General features: G+C 32.2%; 1 protein-coding gene across 1 annotated transcript; it reads left to right on the top strand.

Moving 5' to 3' along the window:
* Nucleotides 1–272: 272 nt before the first annotated feature.
* On the top strand, nt 273–4,951 carry LOC107027384 (probable glycosyltransferase At5g25310). Its single transcript, XM_015228560.2, has 4 exons — nt 273–694; nt 966–1,090; nt 3,590–3,941; nt 4,036–4,951. Exons 1-4 carry the CDS (start codon nt 389–391, stop codon nt 4,696–4,698), a joined length of 1,446 nt encoding a protein of 481 aa, XP_015084046.1. The 5' UTR covers nt 273–388; the 3' UTR covers nt 4,699–4,951.
* The last annotated feature ends 9,141 nt before the right edge of the window (nt 4,952–14,092 follow it).

Raw genomic sequence — 14,092 nt, forward strand, 5'->3', positions numbered from 1 at the left:
CAGAAGAAAAATGTCCAAATGGTGTGATCAATTAAAGGTGATGACTTGCTAATAGTTTCATCCCATTAATTAAGTTTAATAGAAATTGAATTAGGAAAAAAAAGATATTTATTTTAATTTTAAATAATTTAATTGATTAACAGGAGAAAGACGTCTAAATGATGTGACTTGCTAGTTCAGCAGTCCACACGAGGGGTTTTAGGAAAAAATATCGCTTAAATTAAGTTATTCAAACTTCAATTTTATTAGCTCTCACGCCCTTCACCTTTTTTCCGCCATTTATATATACCCCAAACCCAAACGAAACGTAAATCAACTTCTCTTTCCCCGCCATAACCGCCTCTCTCTCAATTTCTCTCTCTCTCTAGTTCTAGCGTAGCGTGTGTATATGATGATGAAGAAGAGTGGTGGTGATGATGGCGGCGGATTACTTTATACTAGTTTAGGTGTACTCTGTTGTGTACTGGTTCTATCTGTGATAGCAGTTGTATCCATTAGGTTTTCCGTTTCCGGAAGCCCTTTTCCATCGTCGGTTTCTTCTGTGAATTCTGCAGCTATTACTATCGCTGAGTTGCAGAAGAAAGTGATCGCCGCCACCCTTGCTAATCCAAATCCGTCACGAGCCATCGCTTCCGATCTATCGTACTACCGGAACTCTTCATTCACTCCGATTCCTAGAAAATCTACAGTTGTTGTGAGTCAATTTCAACGCTCCTCCTTAAATTTCATCGACTATATTTTTTTTGTTTTGTTTTTATCGATACAGCTTCCAAACGTTATATTCCAAGTTTGACTGATTTTCTCAATCTCGTGTGGATGCATAAACTTAATCAAAGTTTTGTCAATGTAAATAGAGCTGCATTCATAATTTGAAGCGTTCTCATGTGAAATTCTTCTATAAAGATGAGTTTTCGATAAATTTGTCGTCATGTTAATTTTGGATCTGATTGTGTATCTTTTGACAGAGGAAAGATGATAAGATAGAGGAAGGACTAGCACGAGCAAGAGCGGCAATTCGAAAAGCTGCTGTTGCTGGAAACCTGTCTATGAACCCTGGTGGGATCTACCGCAATGCAGGCGCGTTTTATCAGTGAGTCTCAATTTAACAGAAGCGAACTTTTTGTTAGTCATAACTGTTTTCCTTCTAAGTTACTCACCACAGCATGCAATCAAAGTATGTGCTCTTCTAATTTATTACTCCTTGTGTCACAATAATTGTTCATCATTATATTGACATGAACTAGTAAAAAATCAATTCATCCTTATTAAATATAAGTTATTTTAATTTTTCATTGTTAGACATCCCAAAGATAAGTATCAATACAATTAAATTACCCGAATATATACACGTATTTGTACGTAATATAATAGATTAAATAAATGTGAATCCTAGTTTCCCAAACTCCGGCATTGAGTGTAACATTTAATTTTGAATTAGATCATTACTAATTTTTTTTTTAAAAAAAAGAATAGTTGAACACAAGATAGAGATACTACTAGAATTAGTATAAGTCTTGTAAATGACGCATGGTATGTGTAGTGCGCACACTCAATGTTTCTTTGCACTTGATTGCGTTTATTGTGTGTGGGAATATGGGGAAGTCATTCATTGCTGTGCTGTAGACTGTAGATTGTGGTGCCCTTTACAAACAAAACAACTTTTCCTATTTGTTGGCTGTCAAACAAAACAACCTTTCCTATCCTTATGAATTTACCCTTTCCAATATATTTCATTCTTTTTTTTTTTCTCCACACATTTACAACTCAATAACAGATATGCGTTTGACTAGTTTCTCACGTTACCATTTACTACTTCTTATATCCTAGTTATTTTTGTTACTTCCCCTAATAGATAAGTAACATGATATTGTCCTCTTTTTTTTCTTTTACCAAAGAGGAATTCTAACAACTTTTATTAATCTCAAGGAACCCATTAGCAAATTAAGCAATTCTTTTGTTTTTACTCAATGTTTGGCCATTGCTCCTAAAAATAAGAGGAATCCTAACAACCTTTATTAATCCCATTAAGCATATTAAGCAATTCTTTTGTTTTTACTCAATTTTTTTGCCATTGCTCCTAAAAATAAGAGGAATCCTAACAACTTTTCTTAATACCATTAGCAAATTAAGCAATTCTTTTGTTTTTACTCAATGTTTGGCTGTTGCTCCTAAAAATACGTCTGCTTATCTATACGGATTTTTTAAAAAAAACATACCATTTTAGTATAATATATTTATATTTTTAAAATTAAATAACTGATTTATATTGTGTCTTCTCTAAGTAGGTTTGTTATACCGCAAGGACACAACTCTCTGTTTATTTTATAGATCTTACTTCTTATTCAAATAATTATAATTGTATATAGTTATTAAATGTTTTTTATAGTTTGTGTCATAAATTAATACATTAGTGTTGATTTACAAAGGGATATTTTATGTTTTTTTACCAACCGTACTGAATTATTTTTTTTAAGAAATAGTAAGCATAAAGGGAAAATGAAATGAAAACAACTAATTTTCGTATATCTAGATTCTTATAAAAGTGAGAATAATAGTTATTGTTAAATAGAAACATAAATGTGTTGGAGCCTATTATATGTGTTTTGTTATTCGTAGGGGACAAGCTGCTAATAAAGTTTATCATGACTATCTTGTTATAGATATAGGATTATCTTATGTAACCTAAAAATTTTGTATGAGGATGAAATTTCATTCTCATTATTCACAGAGTGGAAAGGACCATATTTCTCCTCTTATTAAACTTTTTGCTCAAGATATGAACGGTAGGTTCTGCCAACCCCCATCATTGAGGTGACTTATTTTTATAAAAAATATAGAAACATGAAATATATTGATGGATAGTGTGTTCCCTAAATAATTGTGTTGTTTCAGTAATAACTAGTTAATTTGATGTGTTTTAAGATCTATTTTCCACAAATTTGAAAGTAGACGAAATGGTTTTGCTAGCCTTCCAGAATTTTGATGGAAACAAATATATATAATAAAGATTTTTAGTTTGTTTTTCCATTGATACATTTAATAGTTAACCTACAAAACTAATAGCCTATTTGGATTTGTTTTTACTAATAAGCCAAAAGTTAGACATTAGAAACTCCAACTTATGGCTTTTGATTTATTTTTATCATTTTAGCTTAAAACTAAGCACTTTTAAATTTATCTAAACTAAACACTTTAAAAGTGCTTAAAATTTATTCTAGCCTTAAAATAGGTCCAATCTAAACAGGTCTAAGTTAGAAAGTTTGTTATTCTACGTTGAGAAGTGTGACAAGAAAAGCACGGGAAAAGTTGGTGTTATGATATGCAATAATGTGATGATGATGCTCGAAAAAGTAATTTTAAATAATTGTGTAAAACAAATTAATAAGATTAGTGTCATTGAGTTTCCAATTATGAGTAAAGTCATGCTAATTGGTTTTGGTATAATTTGGCTTGCCTTTAAGCTTTTGTGTTTCACGTAAGCAACACTTTTTCTTATTTTTTTATTATTATTGGGAGTAGGTACTATTGGTATGTATGATTGAACATGATTTGTACATGTTGTAAATATTATATATTATTATTATTGCAGGAGTTACAAGGAAATGGAGAGGAAGCTGAAGGTGTATGTATATGAAGATGGAGACTTCATATTAGTCCATAATGGACCGTGTAAAGATATATATGCTAGTGAGGGAAGGTTCATCAGTGAGATGGAATATGGTAACAATAAATTCAGGACAAGAGACCCTCATTCAGCCCATCTTTACTTCATGCCTTTTAGTGTAGCTTGGATGGTTAAGTTTCTCTACGTCCCTCTTTCATATAATCTTGCACCTCTTAAACAGTACGTCTCTGATTATGTCCGACTTATATCAACTAAATACCCATTCTGGAATCGAACCCATGGAGCTGATCATTTCATGCTTTCTTGCCATGATTGGGTGAGCTTAATTTATTACTACTCTACTACTTTTGTTTATGGCTAATTATTATATCTTTTGACACATGGTCTGCCTGTTGCTACACTTATTTCAGGCTCCTGTTACTTCAAAGGGCAATGATTTCCTGTACAATACATCAATAAGGGTTTTGTGTAATGCCAACTCCTCGGAAGGTTTCAATCCTCAGAAAGATGTCAGTCTTCCTGAAATCTATCTTTACAATGGTGTTGTGTCCCCGAAGCTGCAGTCTCCTCCACCAGCCAACATTCCAAGGCCTTACCTTGGATTCTTTGCTGGTGGACTTCATGGCCATGTCCGGGAAACCCTCTTTGATCACTGGAAGGAAAAAGACTCCCAGCTTCGTGTATACCAACAACTGCCTAAGGACATGGATTATCCCTCTGAAATGTTGCACTCCAAGTTTTGCCTATGCCCTAGTGGCTATGAAGTGGCTAGCCCAAGAGTGGTTGAAGCCATTTATGCGGAATGTGTTCCTGTTATGCTATCAGATCATTATGTCTTCCCTTTTAGTGATGTGCTAAACTGGGAAGCATTCTCACTACAGGTTAACATCTCTGATATCCCAAGGCTAAAGGACATCTTGTTGGCTGTTCCAGATGACAAATACATGAAGCTCAAGGAAGGCATGAGGGCTGTGAGGAAACATTTTGAACTTAACCGGCCTGCTCGGAGGTTTGATATGTTTCATATGATATTGCATTCTATATGGCTCAGAAGACTAAATTTAAGGCTCTAGGTCATATTATATAATATAATGTAAGTTACAACAGAAGGAATAGGGTGTGAATGCAAGCATGGGTTTATTTTAATGCCTTTAATTTTTGAGTTAGATTCTTTCATCGTATAGAATTTGTTTGTAATAGCATACTTTTCAGATGACTTAACAAAACAGTCTTGTCTCAACAAGACAATGTAAATGAAAGCATTCTTGATCCATTTGAGAATGGGACAAGTTTTCAGTGTTTATTGTATAACCACAATCAATCTCATGGTGACTTTTCATTGATTTGACAAATTCTAGCTAAGTGTCTCGCGTGAAGAAAACACTCTCGCCTGCTCTCCCTTAATATGGGAATAAAAGCAATCCTAGTTTATTGTAGGTCTAATATTCAACTATACTATTTGTATGGTTTATTTTATGTTAACCCTAAACAAAGGAAGACCCAAAAAAGGAAAATTATGCGGTTAATCAAACTTTTACTATTTAATTAGTCATCATAGTTAAAATTTGTTATAATTACAACTCGCGACTAACATTAACCATTAAATACGTGGGTTGACTTCAAGTTTGTATAATTAGCTACATTTGTATAATTCAACACATTTGTATAATTCGCAACTAACAATTCTTCATTTGATTTGTGTTTGTATACGATGATTTTTATTTGTATATGACGATGATGTCCTTTGGATTTTCTGTTTTATCACCATATACATTCAATCTGTGTATAACTTTTAAAGTTTGTATAGACGTGTAGTTTCAGATTTTGTATGATATAATTTATATCATGTAATTTGTATTTTTGTATGATATAATTTATATAATGTAATTTGTACAATATAATTTATACAGTTGTTTGAAATTCATATGTTTATGTTTGTATCAATTCGTTATTTTGAGAGTTCAATTATATTTTTATATTTTTATACTTTATATTACTCAATTATTAAAAAAATATGAATTACATAAATGTACGTGCGAATTATACAAATTATAACCCTCTCTCCTCCCTCTTCCAATCTCGTTCCCATCTCTCCTCCCTCTCCCAATCTCGCTCGTCGTTTTCCTCCCTATAACATGTAACTAAGAATTGTAATTAGAAAACTATAAATATGAAGCGTAATTAAGCTATTTTTGAGTGACTATATACGAAAGTTTCCCTTAAAAAATTAAACTTGTCATATCTAATTCTAAATATTTGATAACTGTCACAAGTTGACAAGTGTCTTTGCAACTACTAGAAAATTGATGGAAGGAGTTGTAGTACTTGGCCTTGATATTGTTATTACTACATATTTTTGAATGATTATATATGCATACAATGGAACCAAGGCGATCATACTTATTTTCCCCTTTTAAACCTTTTGCCGAGTTTGCCTCATATCTTATTTTATAATATTAGTGTATTGGGTGTAGAGTGGTTGCCTGAGGGCTAAAGAAACGTTGGAGCATAAGTTCAAGAAGCTTTAGATAGCATTAGTCACCCACTAAACAAATTGATAGTTGCGGAAGCCTTAACATTTATCCCGAGATCGACGCAGACACTAAAAGTTAGTTAAGCTTGTTGCGGCTACAGTTGAGAGAGATGATTACACCAAAGAAGCCAATCATCTGTCCAATAAGGTGCCTTTTCTTAAGAATGGAAAATTTCGAGTGAGCCAACACTGTCAAAAATTGTGTTAAGAGAGAGTTTGCTCTCAAAGAGCACATCCAAATTTCGGAAAGGTGAATGAATCTTTCGAAAAGAACAAATTCATTTTTTCTCAAACTTAGAGGCCATATAAAAATACTCATCCGTTTAAAAAAGAATGACCTCTTTTTCTTTTTAGTCTGTTTAAAAAAGAATGATCTCTTTCTTTTTTGGTAGCAATTTTTCACATCATGCTTAAGACCACAAGATTAAAGTGCAATTTTGTACACTTGACATAACTTTAATTCAGGACCACATTATTAAAAGCTTTCTTTATTTTCTTAAACTCCGTGCCAAGTCAAACTTGACTATTCTTTGTGAAACTGAGAGAGTACTAAATTATGGACCAATAGATTTGACGTTGAAAGAATCCAAGATGCTCGACCAATGCTACTTTAGACCTTTGAGGCTGTCAAAGATGGGTCTCTCGTTGTTGATGAACGGATCCTAAGAATGCTCGCTCTTTGATTGGAGATCAAATTATATAATCTAGACACCAAAGATTAGGCATTTGCTTTTGAAGAAGATTTTTTTGAGGTTGAGTCTTCGAGTGGTGATCTAGGAAATGATACCAACAACTAATCTATGTCTTAGACTAGCAATTGTTTCATTATTATGGCGACAGTAACCTTAGAGTCGAGTGTACCATCATGTTAAACATACTTACTTGGAAACAAAGTTTTGCATTAATACATTGTTTTCCCCTCGATTTTGAGGATGCATATCTACATTGAATAATTTTTTCAAAAAGGACTAACCCTATTTAGTAGGAAACTAGCTAAAAAGTCTTCTTTCAATTATGAATAGTTACATTCGAAAGTGGTGAGTTATCCTGGATGCTTTTGTCACAACCTAAAATACCACTATACGCGACATGGTCAATAGGATTTAGATAGACCCTAAACAAGCCATCTGACATAAGCATGATACTAAGATAACAACTTACCAAAATGAAATGAATCATGAATCTGAATAAGTCTCAAAAGTATTATCTCAACATAAGAGAATATAAATACAAGATTAAAAATATGAAATCATAGGAAGTCTGACATAAGTCTCTACTAATCATAGGTGTGGCTAGGACAAACCTAGCTCACGAAATAAGTCTAAAAACTGAAATGAGAAGAGAAAACATAAACTGATAAATTGGTCATGCCCTTGATCCATGAGGATTCACTAATCATCTAGCAAATATTGATCACTCCAACTAGTCAAGAGCAGATAGAGAAACATCACACCCTATATTATGAAACAATATAGACACCAAAAATATATGCATAAGTACTATGAATGTACTGACTATGGAGAAAATATATAAGCATAAACATGAAACATGATAATGCATGACCAAGTAAAACATATATATCAATAGATAAGCTTAGTTCATAAATCTTGAAGATATCAGTGCAATATATAAACCACGACATATTTACAAAACATAAGCTAGGTGAAAAAATCATATATTGTGTGGTATGTTTACTATTAACCGACATAAACCATATGCGCTATAATTTGAAGTTCAGTGTTCTTCTCCTACACCAAAAAGAGAGTGTCCTACTTGTCAATGTAAGGACTGCGTTTGTTTAAATTTAGGTGAATCCTCTAGATAATGTCCATTCGGGACAATCTTATGGAAGTACATAGTTTGAGAAATTTGAAAATCGCCCTAGAAATTTCTTGGTAAAATTTGACCAAATGAGAATTCTGCCAGCACGGTTAGCTCCGGAAGATTAATTTTAGTCTAGTAGGATGATTGGTTTGGGTTTCATATATTTTGTTTTTAGTTTATGCCATTAGGAATTTTAACTTTAAAATTTAGTCAAAGTTTAACCTCGGTTAATGTTCTTGGTAAAATATGATTGGAGGAGAATTTCCTCAGCAGTTTTAGGTCTAGAAGGTCATTTTTAGTCTAGTAGGATGGTTGGTTTGGATTTTAAGGATTTTGTTATGAGTTTGTGCCATTAGGCGTTTTATCTTTAAAATTTAGCCAAAGTTCAACTTCAGTCAATATTTTTGGTAAAGCATGATCGAATGAGAACTCCATAAACGCAGTTAACTTTGTAAGTTCAGTTTTTCTCTAATAGGATGATTGGTTTGGATTTTGAGACTTTCATTTTGAGTTACCATTAGGTGTTTTAACTTTAAAATTTAGTTAAAGTTCAACTTCAGTCAATATTCTTGGTAAACCATGATCAGATGAGAATTCTATTAGTGCGGTTAGCTCCGAAAAGTCATTTTTAATCTAGTAGGATGATTTGCTTGGATTTAGAGGTTCTTGTTTTGAATTTGTGTCATTAGGTGTTTTAACTTTAAAATTTATCCATAGTTCAACTTTAGTTAATATTCTTGGTAAAACATGATTGGATGATAATTCCTTCAGCGTTGTTAGCTCTAGAAGGTTATTTTTGGTTTATAATAATGTTTGGTTTAGTTTTTGAGGTTTCCATTTTGAGTGTGTGTCATTAGGCGTTTTAACTTTGAAATTTTATCAAAGTTCGACTTCAATCAATATTCTTGGTAATGTGATCGGGTGAGAATTTCTTTAGTGATTAGCTCCGGAAATCATTTTTGGTCTAGTAGGATGGTTTTTTGGATTTTGAGACTTTCATTTTTAATTTGTTTCATTAGGCGTTTTAACTTTCAAATTTAGTGAAAGTTCGACTTCATCAATATTCTTGATAAAATGTGATCGGATGAGGAATCCTTCAGTGCATGCGATTATCTCTGAAAGGTCCTTTTTGGTCTAATAGGATGGTTGGTTCGATTTTGAGGCTTTCATTCTGAGTTTGTATGGTTAGGAATTTTAACTGTTGTTTTAAACACACAATTTTTCAACTATTCTTAAATCTGCCAAGCCTGTTTGTGTTATTAGCTGCTCAAAGTCTTACTTCAAAATCCATAACAGGATTACTATTCAATTGTTCTTCACTCCGAAGAATTGCATGAATCTTCCATTACTAACTAAAGGACGAACGAATTTATTATCTCCAATGCTGACCAATTCAATGGTGTATGAGTCATAGATAGTTGTGGCTTTTTATCATATGCGCTTTATTACCATTCTTTAATTGGCTGTGCATTAGTTTCTCTTTAAAATGTAGAATTGTTACTTTCACCAACTATCAATTTGAAGAATCCAAATTCATGTCTTTATCACAATTACTATAGTCAACCTGTCACCTCTAACTCGGTAGTGCTTTCTTAATAATGTGATATTCTTTATTTTAGAGCACCTTATGCTCAAATGCATGACTAAACAAATTAGAGTTCGAAACTTAAAGGGCATCAAAATTTTTAATCAAACTAAAAGGCAACAAATTCGACACCATATAAATTAGGTTTGCTGCCGCAAGACGCGGAAACTAATGCGCCTTGTAAGACGCAACAACCTTGCGTCTGACATGTGCCTTACAAGGCGCAAGGTTTCAGTGTTTTGCAGCCTTTTTTAAGTATATGTGTATATTCGATCGCTTCAACTAGTCATAACATACTCAATCCAAACAACCAGCTAAAGAAGGAAAGTGAAGAATATTACTAGTAAATAAAATCCACCACAAGATGATAAACTAGATGATACTTGTATTTGTCTGCTTCACAATCAAAACACAACTGCCACAAAGCCATCAAAATAAGATTTGACTCTAATCAATATTTTCTTCTTCTTTTACCTTCAAAGGAAAATTCTATGTTATGACAACAAAAGAATATATAAAAACACAAAGCTCAATTAGATTCAAAAGAGATTATCTCACAGACATTTCAAAAACGATCAAATATTTCTTTTTAAAAATCCTACAAAACGCTGAAACCTTGTGCCTTGTAAGGCGCATGTCATTTGAGCCTTACAAGGCTCAAGTATGTTGCGCCTTACAAGGTTCATTAAATTCTATTTCTTGCGGCATGAAATCTAATATAGACGGTGTTAAATTTACTGCCCTTTTGGTTTGATAAAAAAAATTGTTGCACTTCTGAAATTGTTTTAAAAAATTTGTTGCCCTTTTGAATTCGAACTCATACAAATTAAGCTAAAGGAGAAACCATTCATAAGGAAAGAATTTACTCGCGCATAATTCATTGTTTAAGTATTAGACCCATCTTCATTAAGTGAATGAAACTTACATACTTCATTGTTGAATTACAAAAACGGACACATACAACAATGACATACAATTAACTCTGTTTTCAAAAGAGATGTCCTATTTTTGTAACATTATCCTTCCATGAAAAACACCAAGCTTCAAAAGTTGAATACCAGTTCCAACAACATATAATCAATTGACGATATCATCTGAGTATATTATATGTCTGACTGGACTTTTGTGACTACTCTAATTAATGAATAGTCTGCGAGAAAAGGAAAGTTCAATACAATCCCGGAGAAGAAGGAATTAAAAACACCTTGGAGAAGATGATGAACTTACCGTTTGGGTCATCTTTTTAAGCAATATGAAGCGCATCTGAGTTGGATACTTACAAAAACACTAATGTTAAACTTAGTGATGCATTTGTTATTAAAAAAAAACAACCTACTTTAAGCCAACAACATTCACATATATGTACATTCGTGGACATTCTACTAGGTAACAAAAAATCTCATTATGGTTAGACCTTACAAAATAGCTACACAAAAATCATACAGTGATATAAATATTATCACTAATAATCATCCATACCATACTGTGACGTTCAACTTCACTAATGCCTAAGAAGAACTCCATCCTCTTTATATCTTGAGTAATTTTCATTGTTTCCTTGAGTGGTTCATCCGAGTTGCACATTTCAAATACATGGAGTCTAATAATATAAAATATCTTACCATGAATCTCATATAGATCACACTCTCCTAGTTGTCAATTAAAGAAGTCATTTGCCTATCATGACTTCGAGTGAATTATTTCATCACCTCCATTAGACCTTTGAGAACAATCTCATTATCATCTTCAAATGTTTATCTTTTTTTGCACCTACCTTTTTTGTTTACTTTAGAAGACGATAATTTATAATATTACCTTGTTTCTAAGATTGATGGGTTTCACTTTTTTGAGTTGTGAATGACTTTGTGCTGCTTCAGCTGATCCATTAGGTTCATTTTGAGCAGTAAATGGATTATGTGTTGCTTCTATTGATACATTAAGTTCCTTTTGAGCAACTTGATCTTCTCTTGTACCTGAAGAATCATCTACATCAAAAAAAATAATAGGAAATCTCATAGACGTGTTAATTTTTTGAGTATCATTTCTTTTTATATCTTCAACAACATGTTCTGGCCCTTCGGCGTCAGCAAATAATTGTCATTTTTTTAAGTTCAGTTACTTGTCATTTGGATCAACCTAAGAATATGAAGAACAAGTACATGAAGACGATATTCCAAAGACAAAGATCCATTCACCAAGATAAAATATAATTAGCAATTTTATAATAATTTAAAATAAATATAAATAGCCTTTATCAAGTCATTCCAAACTTTTGAATCATCAACTAAGATACTTCTATCACTACATTGGAATCCTAAATCACTTTGACTCTTTAGTAATGATATGGCTGCATAACTCTTTTTTCATGCTCTTATTTTACAATCATCATGTGGTAGAGATTTCAATCCACGGTTAGGATGACGAGAAATCATACTAAGTTACAACTTACGAGCAAATTAATTCAATTATAATCAAATAAATCGTAATACAACCAGATTGATATGGGAAAAAGATAATGTGAAGACATATACAAATTCACTATTTGTATTAAAAAAATAATACATACACATTAAGATTCACTATTAGTCTGTACAAACAACAATGAGAGACATAAAAATAGATTGACCATTCATTTTCATAAAATAATTAAAGTTATTACATTTTACAGTGAACGGAAAACCAAACACAAAAGTGCATATGCATACCAAAAGTGACCACATAGTTTCAAATTATCAAGATTGATTTTCCACTCTTTCATTCCACATAGACTGAGTTAATTCATCCCTCCAAGTGGTCCACTCCCCAGATGTTTCAATTGTGCTAATATTTTTATGTTAATGTTGATTCTTTATGTGGAATTCTATTTCCACATCTAAGGGGTCAACTTTCATCTCACTTCGAGTGAAATTCTGTATCAAACAACATGCACTAATAATTCCATTATGAACCTTAATCGCGTACCACGAAGGACTTATAAGTATTTGCCAATGTCCTTTTAATAATTCAAATGCTCTTTCTATGACAATACGCACCCTAGCATGCTTTATATTAAAGAGCTCTTCTTGACATTGAGGTGATGGATTGTCAACCTACCAATCCTTTAGCCAATATATATATCCATGGTAGGGAGACATCAAAATCATTTCCATTTGTATATCCTCCATCGCATAGATAGTAATTGCCTAAGAATGTAAACTATAATATTATTACTTTAAAATATTATTTATTTTGATGTAGTAGAAATAATTAAGGATCTGCGTATTATTTAGCATACTCTGATGTATTTTCAACTCATTTCTTCGTACAACACCAACTCGCAATATGCGACCATCAATGGCTGATCCCTCCCAATCAGGTAATACATAGATAAAGTTGAGATTTCTATCACAAACTCCCAATTAGGTTTAACAAGTAACACTAGAGTTAGTTTAAGAATAGCTCTTAGACATTCATTAAAGGATCGACTTACACTCCATATCAGTCTTATATAATCAATTTTGACAGACCTGTTCTTCTCGTGATGAGCACAAATATTTAAGATCAAAGATCATTGCTAACTTTTCAGTACTCGACATATTTTTACTGTCAGTTAACCCTCCAATATTCTTGGCTAAGGAGACTAAAATGTGAAGGACATTTTTATCCATCCAAAGTTTTTCAATAGATACAATATCATTGTCATGAATGAGAACATTTAGATGAGACACACTTTTAGGAATTCTAGCACTCATATAACATCGAATGACCTGCCTATTTCTAGATTGTTTTCTTAATAACATATTATAAATAGCCAGAAAAAACAAATAAGGACAATATATGGATGCACCACAATCTCTTCAAGGATGATAAAGCATTCAGCATCGCGCCATTACTGAGAGTCCATTTACACATATTTTCCATTTAAAAATTGCAACATCATTATCAAATTGAATCCCAAAAGAAAAAAAGTATCAATCATGTTAACTAACTAATTGTTGCAGATACATGAATGTTATAGATGGTTCCATACTAGAATGTTTAATTTTATTATAAAAAGAAAAGTAATATGGAAAAACAGGGTAAAATATTTGTTTTTATTTGGCTTCAATAACTAGATTACTAATATAATTTTGTCACACTTCAAATAAATATTCATATTTTACAATTTTAGAAGCTAATGTAACTAAGCTTATGTAAGCACGATTTGGGTGTGCTCAAACATCAACTTAATGAACCCATTTGTCAGAAATCACAATTTTTGAACAAACAAAACAAAACCCAAATGAAAATTTTGGGTGTACTCAAACATCAACTGAACTAGAAAATATTTAGAAGATCTAGAATTTCATTCGTCTCTCGTCAGATTAACATGAGGAAAAACAAAAAAAGATAAAATAGGAGGAGAAGAAGAAAAAAAAATTCAGCCAAATTTTGAGTTTCAAACTTCTAACCTCAAAGAAAGAATGCTAGATTGAAAGCTTTTTCAATCTATTTGCCTAGAAGATGAAGAGTTATTCTAGATGTAAAAATATGAAAAGAGAATCTA

Source organism: Solanum pennellii, chromosome 8 (assembly GCF_001406875.1).
Source record: "Solanum pennellii chromosome 8, SPENNV200".
Lineage (NCBI taxonomy): Eukaryota > Viridiplantae > Streptophyta > Magnoliopsida > Solanales > Solanaceae > Solanum > Solanum pennellii.

Excerpts from the sequence above, each read along its gene's own strand:
- LOC107027384 (XM_015228560.2), top strand. The coding sequence starts at position 389 with ATGATGATGAAGAAGAGTGGTGGTGATGATGGCGGCGGATTACTTTAT. Across the intron at positions 695-965 it reads CTAGAAAATCTACAGTTGTT|AGGAAAGATGATAAGATAGA; the intron begins GTGAGTCAATTT and ends ATCTTTTGACAG. Across the intron at positions 1,091-3,589 it reads AATGCAGGCGCGTTTTATCA|GAGTTACAAGGAAATGGAGA; the intron begins GTGAGTCTCAAT and ends TTATTATTGCAG.